The sequence below is a fragment of the Solanum pennellii genome, chromosome 6 (assembly GCF_001406875.1).
Source record: "Solanum pennellii chromosome 6, SPENNV200".
Taxonomy (NCBI): domain Eukaryota; kingdom Viridiplantae; phylum Streptophyta; class Magnoliopsida; order Solanales; family Solanaceae; genus Solanum; species Solanum pennellii.
The window spans coordinates 57,309,964-57,329,805 of NC_028642.1; the positions used below are offsets into that span (position 1 = coordinate 57,309,964).

The 19,842-nt window shown below is 30.8% G+C and overlaps 3 protein-coding genes across 3 annotated transcripts in view; 2 read left to right on the top strand and 1 right to left on the bottom strand.

The window, feature by feature from the left end:
- Window positions 1-6,176, top strand: part of LOC107022488 (heavy metal-associated isoprenylated plant protein 3-like) — a 33,262-nt gene extending 27,086 nt beyond the window's left edge. The window contains exons 2-5 of the mRNA XM_015223089.2: window positions 4,876-5,047; window positions 5,192-5,406; window positions 5,581-5,668; window positions 5,743-6,176. Of these exons, the coding sequence (XP_015078575.1) occupies window positions 4,876-5,047; window positions 5,192-5,406; window positions 5,581-5,668; window positions 5,743-6,065 (798 nt within the window). The 3' untranslated portion in view covers window positions 6,066-6,176. The remainder of the gene's footprint in view (window positions 1-4,875; window positions 5,048-5,191; window positions 5,407-5,580; window positions 5,669-5,742) is intronic.
- A 930-nt stretch (window positions 6,177-7,106) lies between these two features.
- On the top strand, window positions 7,107-11,022 carry LOC107023905 (ABC transporter F family member 1-like). The gene is made up of 6 exons (XM_015224748.2): window positions 7,107-7,288; window positions 7,370-7,600; window positions 8,463-8,536; window positions 8,614-8,824; window positions 8,920-9,154; window positions 9,481-11,022. Exons 2-6 carry the CDS (start codon window positions 7,370-7,372, stop codon window positions 10,539-10,541), a joined length of 1,812 nt encoding a protein of 603 aa, XP_015080234.1. The 5' UTR covers window positions 7,107-7,288; the 3' UTR covers window positions 10,542-11,022.
- A 3,549-nt stretch (window positions 11,023-14,571) lies between these two features.
- Window positions 14,572-15,323, bottom strand: LOC107022964 (auxin-induced protein X15-like). The gene has a single exon (XM_015223523.2). It carries the CDS (start codon window positions 15,243-15,245, stop codon window positions 14,880-14,882), a length of 366 nt encoding a protein of 121 aa, XP_015079009.1. The 5' UTR covers window positions 15,246-15,323; the 3' UTR covers window positions 14,572-14,879.
- Window positions 15,324-19,842: the final 4,519 nt, after the last annotated feature.

Below are 19,842 nucleotides of genomic sequence, written 5' to 3' on the forward strand. Positions count from 1 at the left end.
TGTTGATTTGTTTTATTTAATGAGTTTAAGTCTTCCGCATTATTTTCTGTTGATATATGTTAAAATGATAAGGGTTAGATTGGTTGGTTCGCTCACATAGGAGGGAAATTGTGGGTGCCAGTCGCGGCCCCGGTTTTGGGTCGTGACAAATGATGAACGTGAATATTTTATCATAATATTCAGACTAGTTTATGTTTAATTTTTAGTTATAAGAAATGATTTGAAGAATATATATATAAGAATAAAAGGATTAATATACACCCAATCTATTGCATGCAGATACCCTTCATCATATTTTTAGAATATATTGGTTCTTTCACCGTTTAAAATCTACAACATATATACCCTTTATATTAACAGACATACATGCGTCATAATTTTATCCACAGATCCTATATTTATTAAATATCGGATCAACGAATAAGATTATATCACATGTCCCTATTTTAGTGCATATTTAAATTTTAGTTTTAAGAAATAACTTGAAGGATATATAGTTAATGCTAAGAATAAGTATGAAGAAAGAAATTCAGTTTTTTTATTAAAAATTATAATGTATGGAGAACATATTCAAATATAGTAGACAAATATAATATAATATAGATACCTCTATGGTGCAAAGAACATAAGTTCAAAAAAAAAAAAAAGTTAGATACATTTCGTTATCTATGTAGGTCGTTCTCATAAACTATCAGGATTGTGGTTGGCTTATGATATTTAGGATGTGAACATAAATATTTCAACTATGTTAGATTGAAAATATCAACGATACAATAAATATAAAAACAAGAAAAGAAAAAGTACATCTCATAGAAGTATACATATAAATGTAACAATTACTAACTTCTTTTAATAAATATATTTAGATCATATATTAATTATAGATGATCACACAGATGTTTATGCATAAATTTTACGACTGCTTGTATTATATATTCATAAGATAATTTTAGTTTTAAGTAGTTGAATGAATGACTATTAGATGCATTTGCTAGAACAAAAAATAGTATACTATATGTAAAATACTCGTATAGTTGTGTATAATGAGCGTTAACTATGCGTATATCATATAAGAAACTTAATGAAAGATCTAGTATGTTATTTATATAAGAATCCTCCTTTTCATATTTAATTTATTCTAGCCACCGTCTACGATATGCTAGAGTTATATGCATTTTTATTCTTAACTAATCAATTCTTGAGTACGAAGTTGATTTCAGTAAAAAGCGCGTTAACTTTTTCATATATTTCACATGTAAATTTAAATTAATTAAATTTAAAAAAAAATTAAATTTGATACGAAATAAAAAGTAAATAAAAAAATAGCCATAATAATATAATGGGCAACTTTCACATATAGCAAACAAAAAATTCATATTTGTATGCTATAGCAAAGCTTGCATAATTGCGCTCCATAGCAAACATAAACTGTATAATTCGCTATACATATACAATTGTATAATTCGCTGGCCTATTTCGCTGCAATTGTATAATTCGCTATGCTATTTCACTGCGATTGTATAATGCACATTGTATAATTCGCTGCCTATTTCGCTGTAATATTTTTATAAAATTTGCTTTGCATACAGTTGAATCGAATTAAAATGTATGTATATTGCATAATTATAAGTGTATAGCAAGAAGATATATGTTTTTCTCTCGCTTTATACAAAACAGAAACAAAATTTATACACTTCTGTGTATAAAGCGAGAGAGGCGAGCGAGAATGGAGAGTGGCGAGCGAGATTTTTGGGAGAGAGACGCCTGACAAACTTTAGTTAACGTTTGCTATGGCGCATAATTAAATCAAACCCTAGCTACTCCATTTATTTTAAGTTATTAATTTGCTATTATATACAATTTTCTCTAATATAATATCATAAATTATCACGATAGGTCTATGGATTGATACTGTAGGCCCAAGGTCTTTGATACCAACACCAAATCCAGAATATCAAGGAACCCTTTATCCGGTACATTTAAGGGGTCGTCTAGTATGCATGTGACAAATAAGAATACCATATTGAATTATTTTATTTTATTATCTATATTAGATACTAATTTCATTATTTCAGTGTGACTAATGAGTTAAAATAATTTCGGAATTAGTTAATATCTTAAATTAAACATGTGATAAATTAAAGCTAATTTTAAATTTTATTTTAAAATTATTATCCTAATCTCATGTACCAAACGGCCTTTAACATCAGAGTTATCCAGTTCCCTGCAGTCATAGTCATCACAAAAATTTATGTTGGATTTGTCATTACAAATGTATAGTTTTCTTGTCGAAATAACAAAATTGACAAAGAAAATGATGTAAAATATACACTAAGTTAAGCTGATATACTATATATACATATACACATGGCCGTGGCTGGAGGTATCTTTATGCAAGAGGTATTATTCGATACTACTTTATCATTTATTTATTACAAAATATACATATAAAAATAAGAAAATATAAAAAATAAGTATAAATTGTTCTTATTATCATGAATTCTCTTACAACAACCTCAATAAAATAGTGAAAAATAACTTGTTCTTACTTTGTATTTCACGAACTCAAAGTATAACAAGAATAGATTTTTCGAATTCGAATATCTTGGTTCATGTATCTACCATTATATCCACAATGATCATATTTGTTATTCATAGTGGAAAAAGAAGTCTTTGTCTAGCTATATAAATAGGCTGTGAATTGAGAGAATTTGCATATACATCAAATTTTAGAGGACATACAAAAAAAAAAAGGATAATAGATTGTTCGTCGTTAGTATTAATATTTGTTTTAATGCTTATGAATCAGGAGGGAAGGCAAACCATATGCTGAAGAAAAAACAGAAGTAAATATTTATGTGAACAACTATATCTGCGTCTACTGAATTATTTATATTTACCTAATTCATCAGCTAGTGGAGATAACAGAAGGACATGAAACTAATCAGTACGCGTTTAGACATAAATTAAGCGATATTTGACAAAAATAAAATAAGAACTGAAGTTAAAGTTATAACATGATATTTGAAAGTTAAAATTGTACGTTTAGACATACGACTCACTTAAAAAACATGTCTAACGACAGTTTTTCTAAAACCTAATCTTCAAAAATTAACCAAAAAAATCATCCTAATTAATGAATTCTGTATACTTTAATATTTGAAATCAACGTGTAACCAAAGCAATATTTATGAGAAATGATATTGTATCAAAATTATGAAATTGATGTGTTTATTTTTCTTAAACGTCTACTTTTGGAAAATGTGCAAATGGTGATAAAAATAAAATAATAGCCAGAATAATCCTATTTGTGCAAATGATCCACTGGATCAATCACCCAGTTTTAATGCAATTGCTAAAGGAGATATGAATAGTCCAGCCCAACAACATCAGGCCCACTTTAGTCCAACTCATTGCACTCTGGATTAGGATTATCTTGATAGAGATTTTTTACCGGAGAAGCGTATATAGAGTCGATTTGAGGAATAATTGAAGTTTTTAAGATTTTTCTGAATATTTTATTTTTGAAAAGAAAGAAAATTTAATTGTTATTCTTTAAATGTGCACAGAGTAAGATTTACGCTTTTAGATTTTTGTAAATATAATTGCTTCATAATCAATGGAAAGAAAATCTTGTTTTAAAATTTGACATATTATTTATGCTAGCAAAACTTTAGATATTTTTGTCTTACTGACAATCAAACTTTAAAATGCTTGAAATTTGAATTAGCAAGTCTAAACTTGGAACCCTGAATATCAAATCTTCTTATCAAATCTTCTTTTCAGACTATTTAAGAATACACATTTTTTAAATATGTCCACGTGTCATTCAGTTTAAAGAAAAAAGTCAATTTCCCATCAAATAGCAAGAAATATATTTTTAAAACTAGTAAGTATTATTATAAAAAAGATTTTTTTTCTTCATATCTAACACAAAAAAAATAAAGTCTCAGAGACCATTCTCTAAATTTTGTTTGATTACATTGACCTTCCTTTTGATTTAGAATATAACACTTATTTTTTTTTAACAATTCTTTAAACGTAAATTTATTAATGTGTAAAAGTTGTAACATATCTAATTTACTATTTTCTAACACTAAAATGCTTTAATTGATTAACTACTATTAGTTTTATTCAAAATTGATATATTCTTATCAGTTTTGCTTGTCTTTCCCTTTTGGGTTAGTTTAATTTATTATTTTCCTTTTTTTCATTATTTTTCTTTCCTTTGGGATAATTTTACTAATTTCATATTTGACCAAATTTATGTTTATGCATATTTATACAAGTCAATTGCAATTCAATCCGTTAAATTCAATTCACTTCTCCCAAAAATTTTTTTGATTATTCATTATTTTTTGATTATTCACAATGAATTTATTGATTATTTCAACTTTTAACTTTCTTAACGAATTTGCTATGCCCTCCCCACTTGCTTCCCGTACTACAATTTGGAAAAATATGTCCAATTTACAACTAAGTTGTTACTAATTTCATTTATTATAGTAAAATAAATTTTTGGAGTAATTGTCTTTAAAATTCTTTTGATCCCTTTGCCTTTGTTATAAATGGAAAATATATGATCAAAAATATAATATGAATATGTATGCCAACGTGGCTACCTATAACCACACCGTACATTCCCGTTCCACTCTCATCCCGTACAACTGCGCCCTTTCTTCCTCACGCTACCTAGCCCCAACCCCACCCCCCTATAAATACACTTCAACCCTTTATCTGTTTTAGGAGTAGTTTTGGTGCAATACAATGGGGAAGGTAAGGATTTGAAAATTGATTCTCGATTTTGATTTATTTTTCTCATTGTTCTGTGTCCATGATTTGATAAGGCTAACTGATTTTGTGTGAGGTTTGCAGAATAAGAGCAGCAGCAAGAATATTGAAGGCGAGAAGAAGAACGAAGAACAGCACCAGGAGAAGAAGGAAGGAGGAAAGAATGAACAGAAAAATCGAGATGTGGTTTTGAAAGTGGAGTTTCATTGCCAAGGTTGCGTCCGTAAGATTCTCAAAACCGTTCGAAGCTTTGAAGGTAGAAATCATTGTTATGTTGCTCTGTTTTGTTTCCAAGTTAGATTTTGCACAGATTATTGTGAATGTTGCTCTGTTTTCATCCAAGCCGTTCGGTTCCTTGTCTCTGATTTTCCTAATTTCTGGATTGTTACGGCTGAAAAAGGCGTGGAGAAGGTGACCTGTGATAGCGAAGCCAATAAGGTGACGGCAATAGGAGAAGTGGATGCATTGAAGCTAAAGGAGAAGGTGGAGCGAAAGATGAACAGGCCTGTACAACTTATCTCTCCTTTACCAAAGGATTGTAAGAAAGAGAAGAAGCAGAATGAAAATGACTCAAACAGTAGCAAAGGAGACGACAAGAAAGCCAAAGAGAAAGAGGTAATGCTCCTTCTCGCTGCATATTCTCTGTTCACTATTCTGTACAAACCTGTTTACGTCGTTTTCATTCTGTTGTATTCTGTTATTTGTCTTTTAATGCATTTGGTGCAGTTTAGCCTTTTATGGCTGAGGGATTTATGTGTGATATTACTTACTGATTAATTATCCATGTAGCCTCCGGTAACCACTGTGGAACTGAAATTGCATCTACATTGCGAAGGATGCATCCAGAAGATTCAAAAAACAATAACTAAAAACAAAGGTGAGTTTGATTAATCAACATTCTTCTTATTCTCCCCATTTTACTAACTATAGTTATTTCCACGGGCAATGCAGGTTACAAGGAGATGAAAATTGATCACGAAAAGGAGTTGATGACAGTGACAGGTTCAATGGACATGAAGGAACTGGTAGAGGCACTGAAGAAGCAGCTGAAGAAAGATGTCCAAATTGTCCCGTCAAAGAAGGAAGGAGGAGAGAAGAAAGAAGGCGGAGGCGGAGGTGGAGGTGGAGGGAAGGGAAACGAAAAAGGGAAGGATGGGCAAGGCGGCGGTGGCGAGAAGAGGGAGCAGTATGAGTACCCGGAGCTGGATGCAACTGCAATTCATGCTACTCAGCTTTTCAGTGATGAAAATGCTAATGCTTGCAGTATTATGTGACAGTTTTAGAAAAAAATGTGGATGAAAATTGTAAATAACAAAATAGGAAGTTTGGATATCATTATTGTTGAATTGGCTTAATTATGAAACACTTCCATACCCTTTTTGCTAGTAAAACTTTTCTATGAATTGTTACTGACATTAGTATTAGTAGGAGAATTTTTTTTATATTTATGTTTAGTGTATGGAGTACTTGATTTTCTACTGTTCTATTGTCTACTTATGCTGTCATTGGTTCATTCATTTGGTAGGATTGTTTATGCAATTTTCACTTCAAATTACTCACAAAATATTTAAAAACAACTTTAATTTGTATTTACGAGACTAGTTTATGCTTAGAAATCTCTATTTTAGAGTGGAGGCAATTGCTTTTGTGTAGACAAAAACAAGGGAGACTAAGATGCAGACAGACAGACTGACGCTCTATTTTCCACTTTCCTTGCCCTATTTTTGTGCAGTCTTTTCAATTGTTGCACTTAATTTTTAACACTTTAAAAATTGGTTGGAACATATTTTCTCAAACAAATATATTTGATTACATTTTCTTATTGTAAAATATTTAATCCAGGCACTCTCATTTTTTCATTACTGACATGACATGTTATTTCTTACATTTCTATCTAGTCAAAAAGATGAAAACACAAAAAATTACATTTTAGCTTTCCCTTTTGGTTTTATATGGAGTAAAAGATAACCAAATAAATTATATACAAATTACAATCGCTGAAAACCTCAGTTATTGTATCAATTTGAATTATATTTCCAACATGATGTGATTATTGATTATATGTTTTTCTTGAAACTTACACTGCCTATATATTATGCTTACGAGTTACGTAACAGTAGAAAAGTGGAAAATAATACTTGTAATCCTCCTTAATTATCAATGGTCTCAATTACCTGAATTTAGCTATACTTTTAATTTATTTTATTGTATGAGGGTGAGATATATTCGTAAATAACATTTTTTATTGACGTGGTATTTTTCTCATATGACAAATAATCAGTGCGACATTTTCAGTTTTTAGTCAATTTACGCAACTTAAATAAGGAGAGAAATTGCAATTCTAAAAAGCAATCACCGATCAAATTCTCCTGAACTTCAACGGTAAAACTGACACGTGTATCATCTTCTTCCCACAATCTTCTTGTAAATATTCATCAAACTTCTCCTTCAACACTCAAAACCCTCATACACATCTGATTATTGCAACTTTTTCAAGGTAATTTTTTTTCGATTAAATTGCATATTATTGTAGTTTTTGCTTTCTGATCGGAAAGTTTTTTTTTTCCTGAATTGATAGATGGTGTCGGATGCGAGTAAGAAGAGAGAGGCGCAGAAGAAGGCAGCAGCAGCTGCGAAGAGAGGAGGGAAGTCTAAGGCGGCGGTGATGAAGGCGGCAGCGGCTGCAACATCTACTCCGTCGGAGAGTAACGGCGTCGATGAATTGACGAATGGTGTAGGAGAAATTCAGTTGTCTGATCGGACTTGTACCGGTGTTTTGTGTTCACATCCACTTTCCAGAGATATTCGGGTTAGTTCCTTTGGGTTTTCTGGAATTGAACTGTTGGATATATTACCTTGTTAAGCGCCGGAAAATCTAGTTTGATTAATAGGGAAAAAGCTTCTGTTTAACTATATATATTTAGGAATTTAGAGTATTTCCAAACTATAGTGACTTGAAACTGAAAACATATAAGTGGAGATCATTTCAATCAAGTTAGCAATATTTTACCTGAATTTTGTAGAAATTGTCCTATTATTGCCCATAAAAATATTTGAACCATGAATCTAAAAAGATATTATGAAAAAAAAAATTAAAAAAAAGAAGAACATACTAAATTATAAAAACATCAATGATCTGGTCTTGGATGTTTTTTGCAATACACTCTCTAAATACTTAAATAGATGATCTTTTTTATTCATGGGTTTATCTCCTTTCGTTATTCGTTGACTCCTATGATCCTTTGGTTGTTCATTTCTTTGATCTCTTTGCACTAGAACAATCACTTGAGTGTTTTTGTGCATAGTGTGATATTCCAAATCTTGGTACGTTAATCAGTTTATAGCCGTGGGGCTTTGGTCTAGCGGTAAGAGGGCAAACCACATGTGGGGGTTAGCTGCGTGTAACGGTCTCAAACCATGTGTCACTAGCCCTCAGAGATTTCTCAATTAAGAAGAATCAGTCAATAGCTGAATCTATCCCATATTCACTTAGTTAGGAACAGGGGTCTTGATTGGTGAAGTTGCATATGGCTATCATTACTCATGAACAAGAAGCACCCCTCTTTATGGTTTTGGACTTACGGTAACTATAAAAAAGATTATTACCTAGAGGAAGTTTTCTTTCATGCAAGACCCGCAGTTATATTAAGTCTGGTATTCTTTGTTTGCAGATAGAATCGTTATCACTTACTTTTCATGGACATGATCTTATAGTTGATTCTGAACTGGAACTTAACTACGGAAGGTAAGGTTTGTTATATCTTTGTGTTGCTGTCTCCTTAGTTTAGCTGATGGTCATATCCCGGGATATTAATTGCACAGACGTTATGGTTTGCTTGGGCTTAATGGTTGTGGGAAGTCTACTCTTCTTTCTGCTATAGGATGTCGTGAACTTCCCATCCCAGATCATATGGATATCTTTCATCTAACGCGCGAGATTGAAGCGTCTGACATGTCCTCACTTCAAGCTGTTATTAGTTGCGATGAAGAGAGGTTGAGATTGGAGAAAGAAGTTGAAGTCTTGGCTGCACAGGTATTATGCCCTGAATAATGAACTGGCAATGTATTCCACGGGCTTGGTCTACTTTTGTTTGGCTAACTGATGACTCGTTTCGTGTCTATCCTTAGGATGATGGTGGTGGAGAGCAACTTGAACGCATCTATGAGCGTTTGGAAGCTTTGGACGCATCAACTGCTGAGAAGCGTGCAGCTGAAATACTGTTCGGTCTTGGATTTAACAAGAAAATGCAAGAACAAAAAACACGAGATTTTTCCGGTGGATGGAGGATGAGGATTGCTCTTGCTCGTGCCCTGTTTATGAATCCGACCATTTTGCTGCTTGATGAACCCACCAATCATCTAGGTAATCTTCTTATGCATTTTTCTAGTATATAAGATGTTGTGTTGCGAAATTTTTGGTTGGAGACATTGTTTATTACATTCTGGATGAATTAATATAATGAAAACTGACGTTATAAAATTTAATATGAGACCTTAGACATGTTATTTCACTCTGGTTACAGCATTTCTCCTGGTGTGTCTTTCTGTGTCTGTTTCCCTCTGCTAAGTAGTGATGCGAAGTTCCCTCCTAAATTGTTGTTTCTTCATACTAATGGAAGGTTTGCTGGATCCTTCAATCTCAGATTTTTTAGATTTGACATGCTTATGATATTCTTTTCCTGAATACAGACCTAGAGGCTTGCGTGTGGTTAGAAGAAACCTTGAAGAAGTTTGACCGTATTCTGGTTGTTGTTTCACACTCGCAAGACTTCCTAAATGGTGTGTGTACTAACATCATCCATATGCAAAATAAGAAGTTGAAGCTCTACACCGGTAATTATGACCAATATGTCCAAACCCGTGAGGAGTTGGAAGAAAATCAGATGAAACAGTACAGATGGGAGCAGGAGCAGATTGCTTCAATGAAGGAGTACATTGCTCGTTTTGGACATGGATCTGCCAAACTAGCCCGTCAAGCACAAAGTAAAGAGAAAACACTGGCTAAGATGGAGCGTGGAGGGCTTACAGAGAAGGTGGCAAAGGACAAGGTCCTGGTCTTCCGTTTTCCTAATGTTGGCAAACTTCCTCCTCCTGTTCTGCAGTTTGTGGAAGTGACATTTGGCTACACACCCGAGAATCTCATCTACAAGAACCTAGATTTTGGTGTAGACCTTGATTCAAGGGTAGCACTGGTGGGACCTAATGGAGCTGGAAAGAGCACGCTACTTAAGCTGATGACAGGGGAGTTGGTTCCCCTTGATGGCATGGTTAGGCGGCATAATCACCTGCGTATTGCACAGTTCCACCAGCACTTGGCTGAGAAGCTTGACATGGAATTATCTGCTCTTCAGTTCATGATAAAAGAGTATCCTGGGAATGAGGAGGAGAAGATGAGGGCATCAATTGGGAGGTTTGGCCTTACTGGTAAAGCTCAAGTAATGCCTATGAAAAACTTGTCAGATGGTCAACGTAGCCGGATTATATTTGCGTGGTTGGCTTTTAGACAACCTCACATGCTGCTTCTCGATGAGCCAACCAACCATCTTGATATTGAGACAATTGACTCACTTGCCGAGGCTTTGAATGAATGGGATGGTGGAATGGTTCTTGTTAGTCATGATTTCAGGCTCATAAACCAGGTCGCCCATGAGATATGGGTGTGTGAAAATAAAACTGTGACACGGTGGGAGGGTGACATTATGGACTTCAAGCTACATTTGAAGGCGAGGGCCGGATTGGGTGATGAGTGAAGCAGATGTTCCAAGTTTTAGTACACTATTAGCAAGTCATAATATGACTGCTTTTCTGGCTATAAACGTTATCAGCAGCAGGCCAGCAGTAGCTACAGTTTTAGTTACACAATGCCTAGTTTTTCTATATACATAGAGAAGAAGTAACCGTGGTGACCATATGACTGGACTGGCTGTTTTGTGTGGTGCAATGTTTTCGCGGTCCTATTTATTCTGGCCTTTGTCCATTATCATAGTTCATGAAGCGAAAGACGTAGCGCGCTAGCAGCAGTCAGCTTGATGCATTGCATAAATATCACCACTTGTTGTTATCTATATTGTTCTTAAGAATTTAGTTCAGTGCTATTATGGATTTACCTTTTCATTTAAGAGGTGTACTACATATGTTGGCCTAGTATGTCATTGAAGTGTTGTTTCAAAATATGTTTACCTGTAATGACACTTCTTCATAGTATTAATATATATTATTCCCTCTTCTGAATATTCTTGCACCAGCCTATGGAAGCATTTTTGATAGATTTCTACACTATGAGAAGGCAAAAAGCCTATTGAAAGGGGAAGTAATCTTTCTCTTTTTACTCAGAAACTCAACAGACAAAAGAAGAAGAAAATCATCCCAAACTAGAAATATCATTTATTTTGAAATAAATGGTTTCTTAAGGACAGCGAAGGCCTAATAAACTGAAACAAAATAGACTATCTTTTGGATTTAAAAATTTAGAAGTGTAATGATAATAATTAATTTAGTAAAATTAATACATAATTAGTACTCCATCTATTTCTATTTAGGTTTCTATCACTTTAAATTTTACGCTTCTTAAGAAATTAGATAATTTTACATTATTTAGTATTTTTTTAAAGTCAAGTTTTTAATAAATGAACATAAATTAGTATATATTGATTAAGTAGTTTAACCAATGGACATAAATTAATTATTTAATTTTTTTTATGTTGATCAAATACATTATTTTAAGGCTAAAATAAAAATAAAAATATTATTTATTTATTGATTTTGTAAAATGATTAGTATTAAAAAATAATGAAAGTCATCCGTTATTATTTTCATAGAAAGGGTTGAGAAGGTGGATAATCCTTCAAAGAAGATCTAACAAGAAGATGAATTTAAACAAATCCAAATTAAATTTATAAAAATTGTATAAACATCTATAGAGTGTAACCATAAATCTTGACTTCAGCTCTCTTCATCTCACTCAGTTCTATAATGAAAACTTGAGTCGAGGTGATACAAGCGACAAAAGAATACTTCTTAATTAAAATCAAATCAAAACCCCATAAATCTATATAAAAAAAACTTATTTTGATTCACGCCGCTAGATTGGGACTAGCCCTTTGAATCTTCAAAATGCTAATAATACCATAAAATTAAATGTGATGAGATAAGACAACATGTGATGAGGTCAATAAAAGAAGTGTTGAATTTTGAGTTCACATTTTAGATTTTATGTTGCCAAGAAGAGCAAATGCATGGATCAAATTTTTAACTAGGCAACTTTGGAATGAAATGGTTAAAGATATTTTACTTATTATACAGGATAGTTAATTTTATCAAATTTAATATAAAATGGTTTTTGAAACTAATTAAATACAAAGTATAAATAATTTAAAATTTATTTTAAAATTATTATCTTTATCCCATCGACCAAATAAATTTAGTATTTCACTCTGGTCTATTATTAAAGTGGTCAAATACATATTTATTGAACCCTATAATGCTGATGGGACAGAATCTGTGTTTTTTACTCAAAACTGAACGTGTACAGAATTTTTATTTTCTTCCTTTTCTTTTTATCCTTTTTCTAATCAACCACATTTTAATATTTTGCCATTCTCTCCTTTGTTTTTGTATTTTTTTTTCTCTTTTAGATCGATGGCCATTGTCTTAGTCCTCATTTTCGCAGTAGTCGTGTTGTCTTATATAGTTTATGATTCCGGGGTATTAATTCTTTTATATTAGTGGTCATTCTAGCTTATAAATTTTCAACGGAATTTTTAATATAAATATAAAATTTAAAATAAGTTTACTGAATTCGAACGAATCTATAAACTTTACAATTTCAAGAGTTAAATAAGTCAGAGCCTATGATTATAAATGTCTAAAATGAATTAAGTCAAGTAGTCAAAGGAATAATTATTGAGTTATAAGTAAAATAAATTGTTTTTTTCTTCTATTCCCTTTGATATCCAGGAGTTTGATTAATCCGAATGCACATCGCGTAAGGTCTATTCAGGGGTAATGCTCCTTGTTAAATACAAATCTTATATCTAATTTGAAATTGAGACTTCTGTTAAAATAAAAAAATAATTTCATTCACTGCATCATATCTTTTAACCATAAAAAAGAATAATTTTGTCCACAACCAAACTCACAAGTGGATCCCTCACAAATTTACTGTGTCTGTACCTTGATCAGCTAAGCCTGTCACATTAAATGTGTTACATTTCAGTTTTTCAATCAAACATCTTCTCGTTCACACTTCTCTTAATAAGCTTGTGGATCATGGGCCTAACTTTGCCTACCCGGGTACAATAATTGAAAATTTGGGGCATAATATGAATTTCGTATGTTAAATTTGATGGAGTTGAGTGGAAAAAAGAGGATTGAATAGGATTTTATTATACTACTACTTGAAAAAATATATTTTTGATGTTATAATGCAATTTTTGTTGTTGCAATTTGGAGGTTTTGATTGGAGTTTCCCGCTATTTTCATTTAAATATTTTGTTTCACGATTACCTTCAAATTTAACTGACAATTTGTTAAAATATTTGATGAAAATTAAAGATATTACTTTTGAATATTTTAAAGGATCAAAGACAAAAGCGACTATGTCCGTTAGTCACATTGAAGCCTCACTAAATTTGGATTTCATTAGGAAGTCCTACGTAAGGGAGTTAAGTGTTTTCTAACAAAGATGACTCTATATTCGAGGGACTTAAACCTGAGACCGACTAAATTTAAATTAGCATCGAAAAGTTCCAACTAAATCCAAATTCGCATCGGAAACCCTCTAAAGAGTAAAGAGATCTTAACAAAAATAACTTCCCATCCAGAGAAATCAAATTTAAAACTTCTAATTAAGAATGAAAAAATAATTACTCCTCCACCAAAATCCTTATTAGTTTTCGCAAAATTTTTTAAACTTCATATTTTTGTAATCTTTTTGGCATAATCATCTATTATCCAAATATTGAAAATAGATCGACTATTGCTTAGACAAACTACGTCACACGAAAAAAAGTAAATATTTTCTCAACTCCATAGTCCATAGTCCATACAATAAAAAGTCAAAAATTGTGGGTGTTAACCTTTCACTGTACCTTGTTTTATTTTTACCTTTGTGTACGGTTCGTTGTTCGTACCTATTTGTACTTCACTATATATACCATTCCTTTTGAATTGTAATTTACCCTCATTAACCTTAAACGTCTAATCACACTTAATTTCTTGTTTGTCAGTTAAGTACATATTTCAATAATTTTTCAAAACAATATTGATTAGTTCATACTCTATTCAATTAGATTAAATTTAAATTTACATCAAAAAATTTAAAATAAAATAATTTTATAATTCAATTGAATTTAAATTTAAAATCTCCGTATCAAAAAGTATTTACTATTCAGATGATAGTCAGTATTCACCAATAATAGTACAACGTACATATCAATTGACATCTCTTCAAATAGGTACCCTCGTGATTTTGTTTTTAATGAATTTTCAGTGACTTTTTGTGTATGATACTTCAATTAATTAGATATCATCTTGAGTATAATCAATTTATTAAAATAATCAATAATTTCAAAATATCGATGTAACTAACTTTAATAAGCATCTACATGCAGCATCACACAAATTTTGAATTTCTATTTTTCTTATCAAACAAATTTAGAACAGACTGAAGTATATACAACTAAAATGCACCAATAACACAATAAAGTAAAAGGCATTAAAACTAAATAGTTAAGGGAGAAAAACCTTATTTCATAGCTAAAATCACTCACTTCAACTATTTTTCATTACTTTTTCCTCCACTTCAAAATTGAACTAGAGCTCTTTAATTTCTCCACTTCTATCAAAACACATATTGTACTACATCAACATGCGATATGATAATACAAATTCAAAACCATGACAAAGGGAAAAAATTGGAATATTGAATAATTAGATTTTGGAAATAATCGACTCATATATTACTATAACAACTGATATCAGAGTAAAATTGGATTCATCTATCACTTCTTTTTTCCCTCATCTTCTCATTCTACTCATCAGAAATATCCAGTCGCAACATGACACCAGTAAAAAAAAGAATTGAACTACTAAGCTAAGCAATCACGCGCAAACTCCATGTATATTAGAGCCAAAATCCTCTCCATTTCACTAGGTCTACATGGTAATGTAAGTGCACCTTCATGATCAAAACCATATACCTCAGAAGCTTGTTCCAATAGCCTCAAGAATAAAGGATGTGTTAAGCAACTTAATGGCACTACAAATCTCTTGAGCTCATCGTTGTCCATCGCAATGACCGCGAAATGCCCTTCCTTCACGTCCTCCGGTACGTCCCTTGACTCATTTTCCGATTGATCGTCCATCGAAAATTTCTTACCTAGTAGAAGACTCTTTCTTAATTTCTTCACTATACCTTTCTTTTCGTTCTTCCCATTTGTTCTATCCTTAAACATCGTAATAAAAAAAAAATAACAAGTAACAAACTATAATTTTTTAACAATATTTTTTTTGTGTTTTCTTGGTTTAGAAAGTATTTCTTTTTTGGTGGTGGTGCCTACGTTTTGTAAAGTGTTATTTATAGTGTGAGAATGCATTGAGAGTAAGAGATAGGGTTGGTAGTTTGATATGATTGGAGTGTCTTTAGTGTAAATATTGAGAGACAAAAGCATGTGATGTAAATTGGGACTTATGAAAATCAAATTCATGATTTGAGAACATATATATCTTTTAATTGATGTCGTATCTGCCTCTTATTTTCCAATTATTACACGTGTAGTTATTTGACTAATTTAAACTTCCATATTTAAACTTATTAAATTAAATTAAATCATCATCAGTGTTGCCATTAAAGAACCTACAATTGTACCCAAAAAGAGGGGGGAAATGAAAAAAGAAAGGATAAGAGAACAAATGTCGTTGTAAGCTTAAAAAATGGTAAAACAACAACGTGAGATATTTGCTATAGCCTATATGAAATAATGGATGATTGTAATTTGGATATATACAAGATATCGTAACAATAATTTTGATCAAATTTAAATTATTTTTCAAACCTTTTTTCCCTTACGAATATAAAGGATATTATGTGTTATAATAGGCGAAAATTGTTTACACAAAATGATTTTTAGTTCTTTACCAAAAAAAAAAGAAGTAATTTTATGTAACTTTTACTAGAAATCTTTATTTTTCTGAAAAAGACCACATTTGACTGTTCAATTTTTTTAAAAAAATTAAAAACAATCTCTTTTCCTCTCCAAAAGTTGAGTTTTGTCTTCGAAATCCCAATTAAGGTCTTACCATGCACCATATTTAAAGATGCCATATGTAAAACTTAGTGCTATAAATTAAATTAATGTTTTCACAGACGGGTTAAGAGTTGTGTATGCTTTTAGGATCGAAAGACTAAGCCAATACAATTTAACAGATTTCTCGAGAGCACTAAAATGATAATAAATTCCTTATTACTATGATATATTTATTCGATTCTTAATCAAGAAGATTGACTAATTAATAGCACTTCGAATTGATCACGAGAAGGGACAATTATTACTCATGTTCATGAGTCGGGGTCAGAAAAATTTCACTAAAGAGATTCGAAATATAAAAAGTAAATATACGAAGAGTTAAAGAAGGAGTTCAATATCTATTATATATATCTAAAAGATAATTTTAACTATATATAAATAATATAACTTTATGTTAAAGACGGTTTGAATGAACCCCTCGATCTTTACTAGCTCCGCTCCTAGTAGGTATACAAAACATTAATTCTGATGAGAATAATTGACCTCACAATAGTACGTAAGTACGTACTGTTTGGAATAGTAAGAGATTATTTGACACACAAATTGTGTGGAGAACTTAATGAATGGTAGAGTATAATCTCTATATATATGAAGCTCACGGCTTGCAGAGATCTAGATCCTACATGTACTCTGATTATATTTTTTTCTACGTTTCAAAATCAGTGTCATCTTAATTATGTCAATCAAAATATCAATGAATACAATATATAGTTCACTAAGCTATCAATATTTCTTAAATAATTTTTGAAAATTAAACACTACGGAAAAGATAGGGTATAACAATATAAATGAAAAAATATACTATGTTTATCTTATATTCCTTTGATAAAAAACTTAATTTTGGTATAAAAAGGAAATTTCTAAGGAAGGAGTACATATTTTGATACCTTTCTCTCTAGTCACTATATATTAATTTGCATGTCAGAGTTTTGTTGGTATTCTAAACCTAAGGTACTGTTACAAACGCACGCTGAATGTTAAGTGATTAATTCAATTTAAATGTTATTTTTTCCCATGCAAATTTTATGCTCCTAAAAATAACATATATATACATGAACTTTGCTCCTCTAGGTTAAGTCGAAAATACTGGTTTAATTTTTGTAAGAGAATTAACAATACATATTTTTATCGTTACGGTTAATTATATTGAATGATCATTCGATATCTAGCTGAAAAAAATTATTTAAAAGTTTTGTCTCTCTTAAAACCTCAATATAAATACTTTAACATCGAAGATGAAAAACCAAAAAAAATAAATAATTCAAAAATCCAAAGATAAGAAGCACATGGAACGTGTGCTTATATTTAAATATACTGTTAGATCAATGATTGGCATGTTTATGGAGGGAGTAACTATAATATTTACATATCACATACCCTCTGCGTGCCTATTTGGTTTGTAACCAATAGTAATACTGAATTTATAATAACAGAATTAAATCTTATTGAGTGGAAATACTTTTTGGATAAGTAATAATTAGTATTATTATCTCAGAATATCTATATATGTTCCATATTAGTTAAGGTAATAAGTAATATGATAATTTTTAAGACTCAAAATTCAAAGTAATATGATAATTTTAAGACTAAAAATTTAATCTAACACAAAATAAAGGGATAGTTGTATAGAATGATAAACTAATAATATAAAATAAATATAGTAGCTATCCTTTGATTTATTTGTGTTTCGTAGCAAATTATTTGACAGTTCCTCTCTCCCTTATATTCTCGCTCGCCACCCTCCCTCTCTCGCTCGCTTATTCCTGTCGCTCGCCTCTCTTGCTTTATACAATAGAATTGTATAAATTGTGTTTCTAATTGTGTAAAGCGAGAGAAAATTGTATAAACGCATGCAAATACATTTATCTTCGTTCTATACACTTATAATTATACAATACAATATTTCTCTGCCCAAGTCTCTTTTGCATTTCTCGTTTTATACAAATTCAAATTGTATATAATTTCTCTCTTTCTCGTTTTATACAATTCGACTCAATTGTAATTCCCTGCACAAGTCTCTTTTTGCCTTTCTCTCTTTCTCGTTTTATACAAATTCACGTTGTATATAATTTTTCTCTTTCTCGTTTTATACAATTCAATTCTGCCTTTCTCGCTTTCTCGTTTTATACAATTCAAATCGTATATAATTTCTCTCTTTCTCGTTTTATGCAATTCGCTTCAATTGTATAGATACTTATACATATATACGTTTGCTAGAGCGCAATTAGACAATCTTTGCTATAACATACAAATATAAATTTTATATTTACTATATGTAAAAGTTTCACAAAATAAAATGATCCCATATTTTATTAAAAAAGAGTTATCTCTCATCCCTCCAACCGATAAGTAAAAAGAGACACTTTAGAACTCATTTTGGACGAAAATTAAAGAAAATGATGTTTCCTTTTTCTTGCAAATGTTTAAATACACCATCTTTAAATAGCACACAATATATAGAGTAAAACATTCACCTCTATGTAGTTTATTAGTAATATAATTATATAGAGAATAAAACATTAATCACCTCTATGTACTTTAGCAATATAAATGGTTAATATTCTATATAATACTCCCTCCGTCCAGAAATGTTTGTCATGTTGCGCTTATCGAAAGTCAATTTGACTAATTTTTAAAGATAAATTAGATCACATTAATTCGATATTTTTAAAAAAAAATAGATATTCTAAAACTATATGAAAAGTACTATAAATTACAATTTTTTGCATATTAATATGATGAAAAAATGCATCTTAAAATGTTAGTCAAAGTTTTAATAGTTTGACTCTAAAAATAGAAACCATGACAAACAATACCGGACGGAAAAGGTAACTTTTTACCAAACCATCAACTTTTTTTAAAAATCTATTTTTATATTATGTTATATTCGGACAAACGATACTAATATAAAAGAATAATTAACAATATTATCACCTAGGGACTTCTATTTGAGCGTGAAGAGATAGTCACCTTGGAACAAAAATAAGTAATGTCTCCTCTAGGAAAAAAATATCAGCAGATTGACAAGTCAAACGAAAGGTTCAGTCATAGTAGATACAAAGTAGAGAAAAGAACAAGAAATGATTGAAAATAATAAAGAATGGGTCCAATAAATTCGTTCATGTGTAGTTCTATCATCATAAATAACCACCTTATTTGTAGTAATATTTTTGGGTAATAGTTAAACGAAAGTATTTTTTTTAATAAAAGAGGTTTGATTTCTAAGATAAAATAAATCATTCATATAAAATTTTATATTTATTAAATTAAAATTGATAGTGTTTCCTGTTTTAATACTTAACAAGAAATTATACTGTATAAAAAATATAAAGTCCTAAGTAAAATACTGATTATTTTAAACTATTTAGAGAAATATGCACATAGCTACTCATTCAAAATACTTTTTTAAAAATCTGATAAAAGTTATATTTAAAGCTAATATGATTCGCCAACAAGCTCTTCTAAGTTTTTTAAGAAACAAATTATATTTTTAAGCTAACACAAAAGGTCGAACTGATAATTTTAAAATAACTCTTATTTAAACACGATCTCTGATAATAATAATTTTATTTGCGAGACAAGCGTGGTCCAATCGGACTACCGGACCGACCGCCATGTTTGATGACTAATCTTTTCAATTAAGCCCCAGAAGAAAAAAATGCTACAATCTTTTGACTTTTTCTTTAGAAAAAGAAAAACACGTTTTAATTAAGCACGTGTATAAATCTAATTAAATTATTTAATA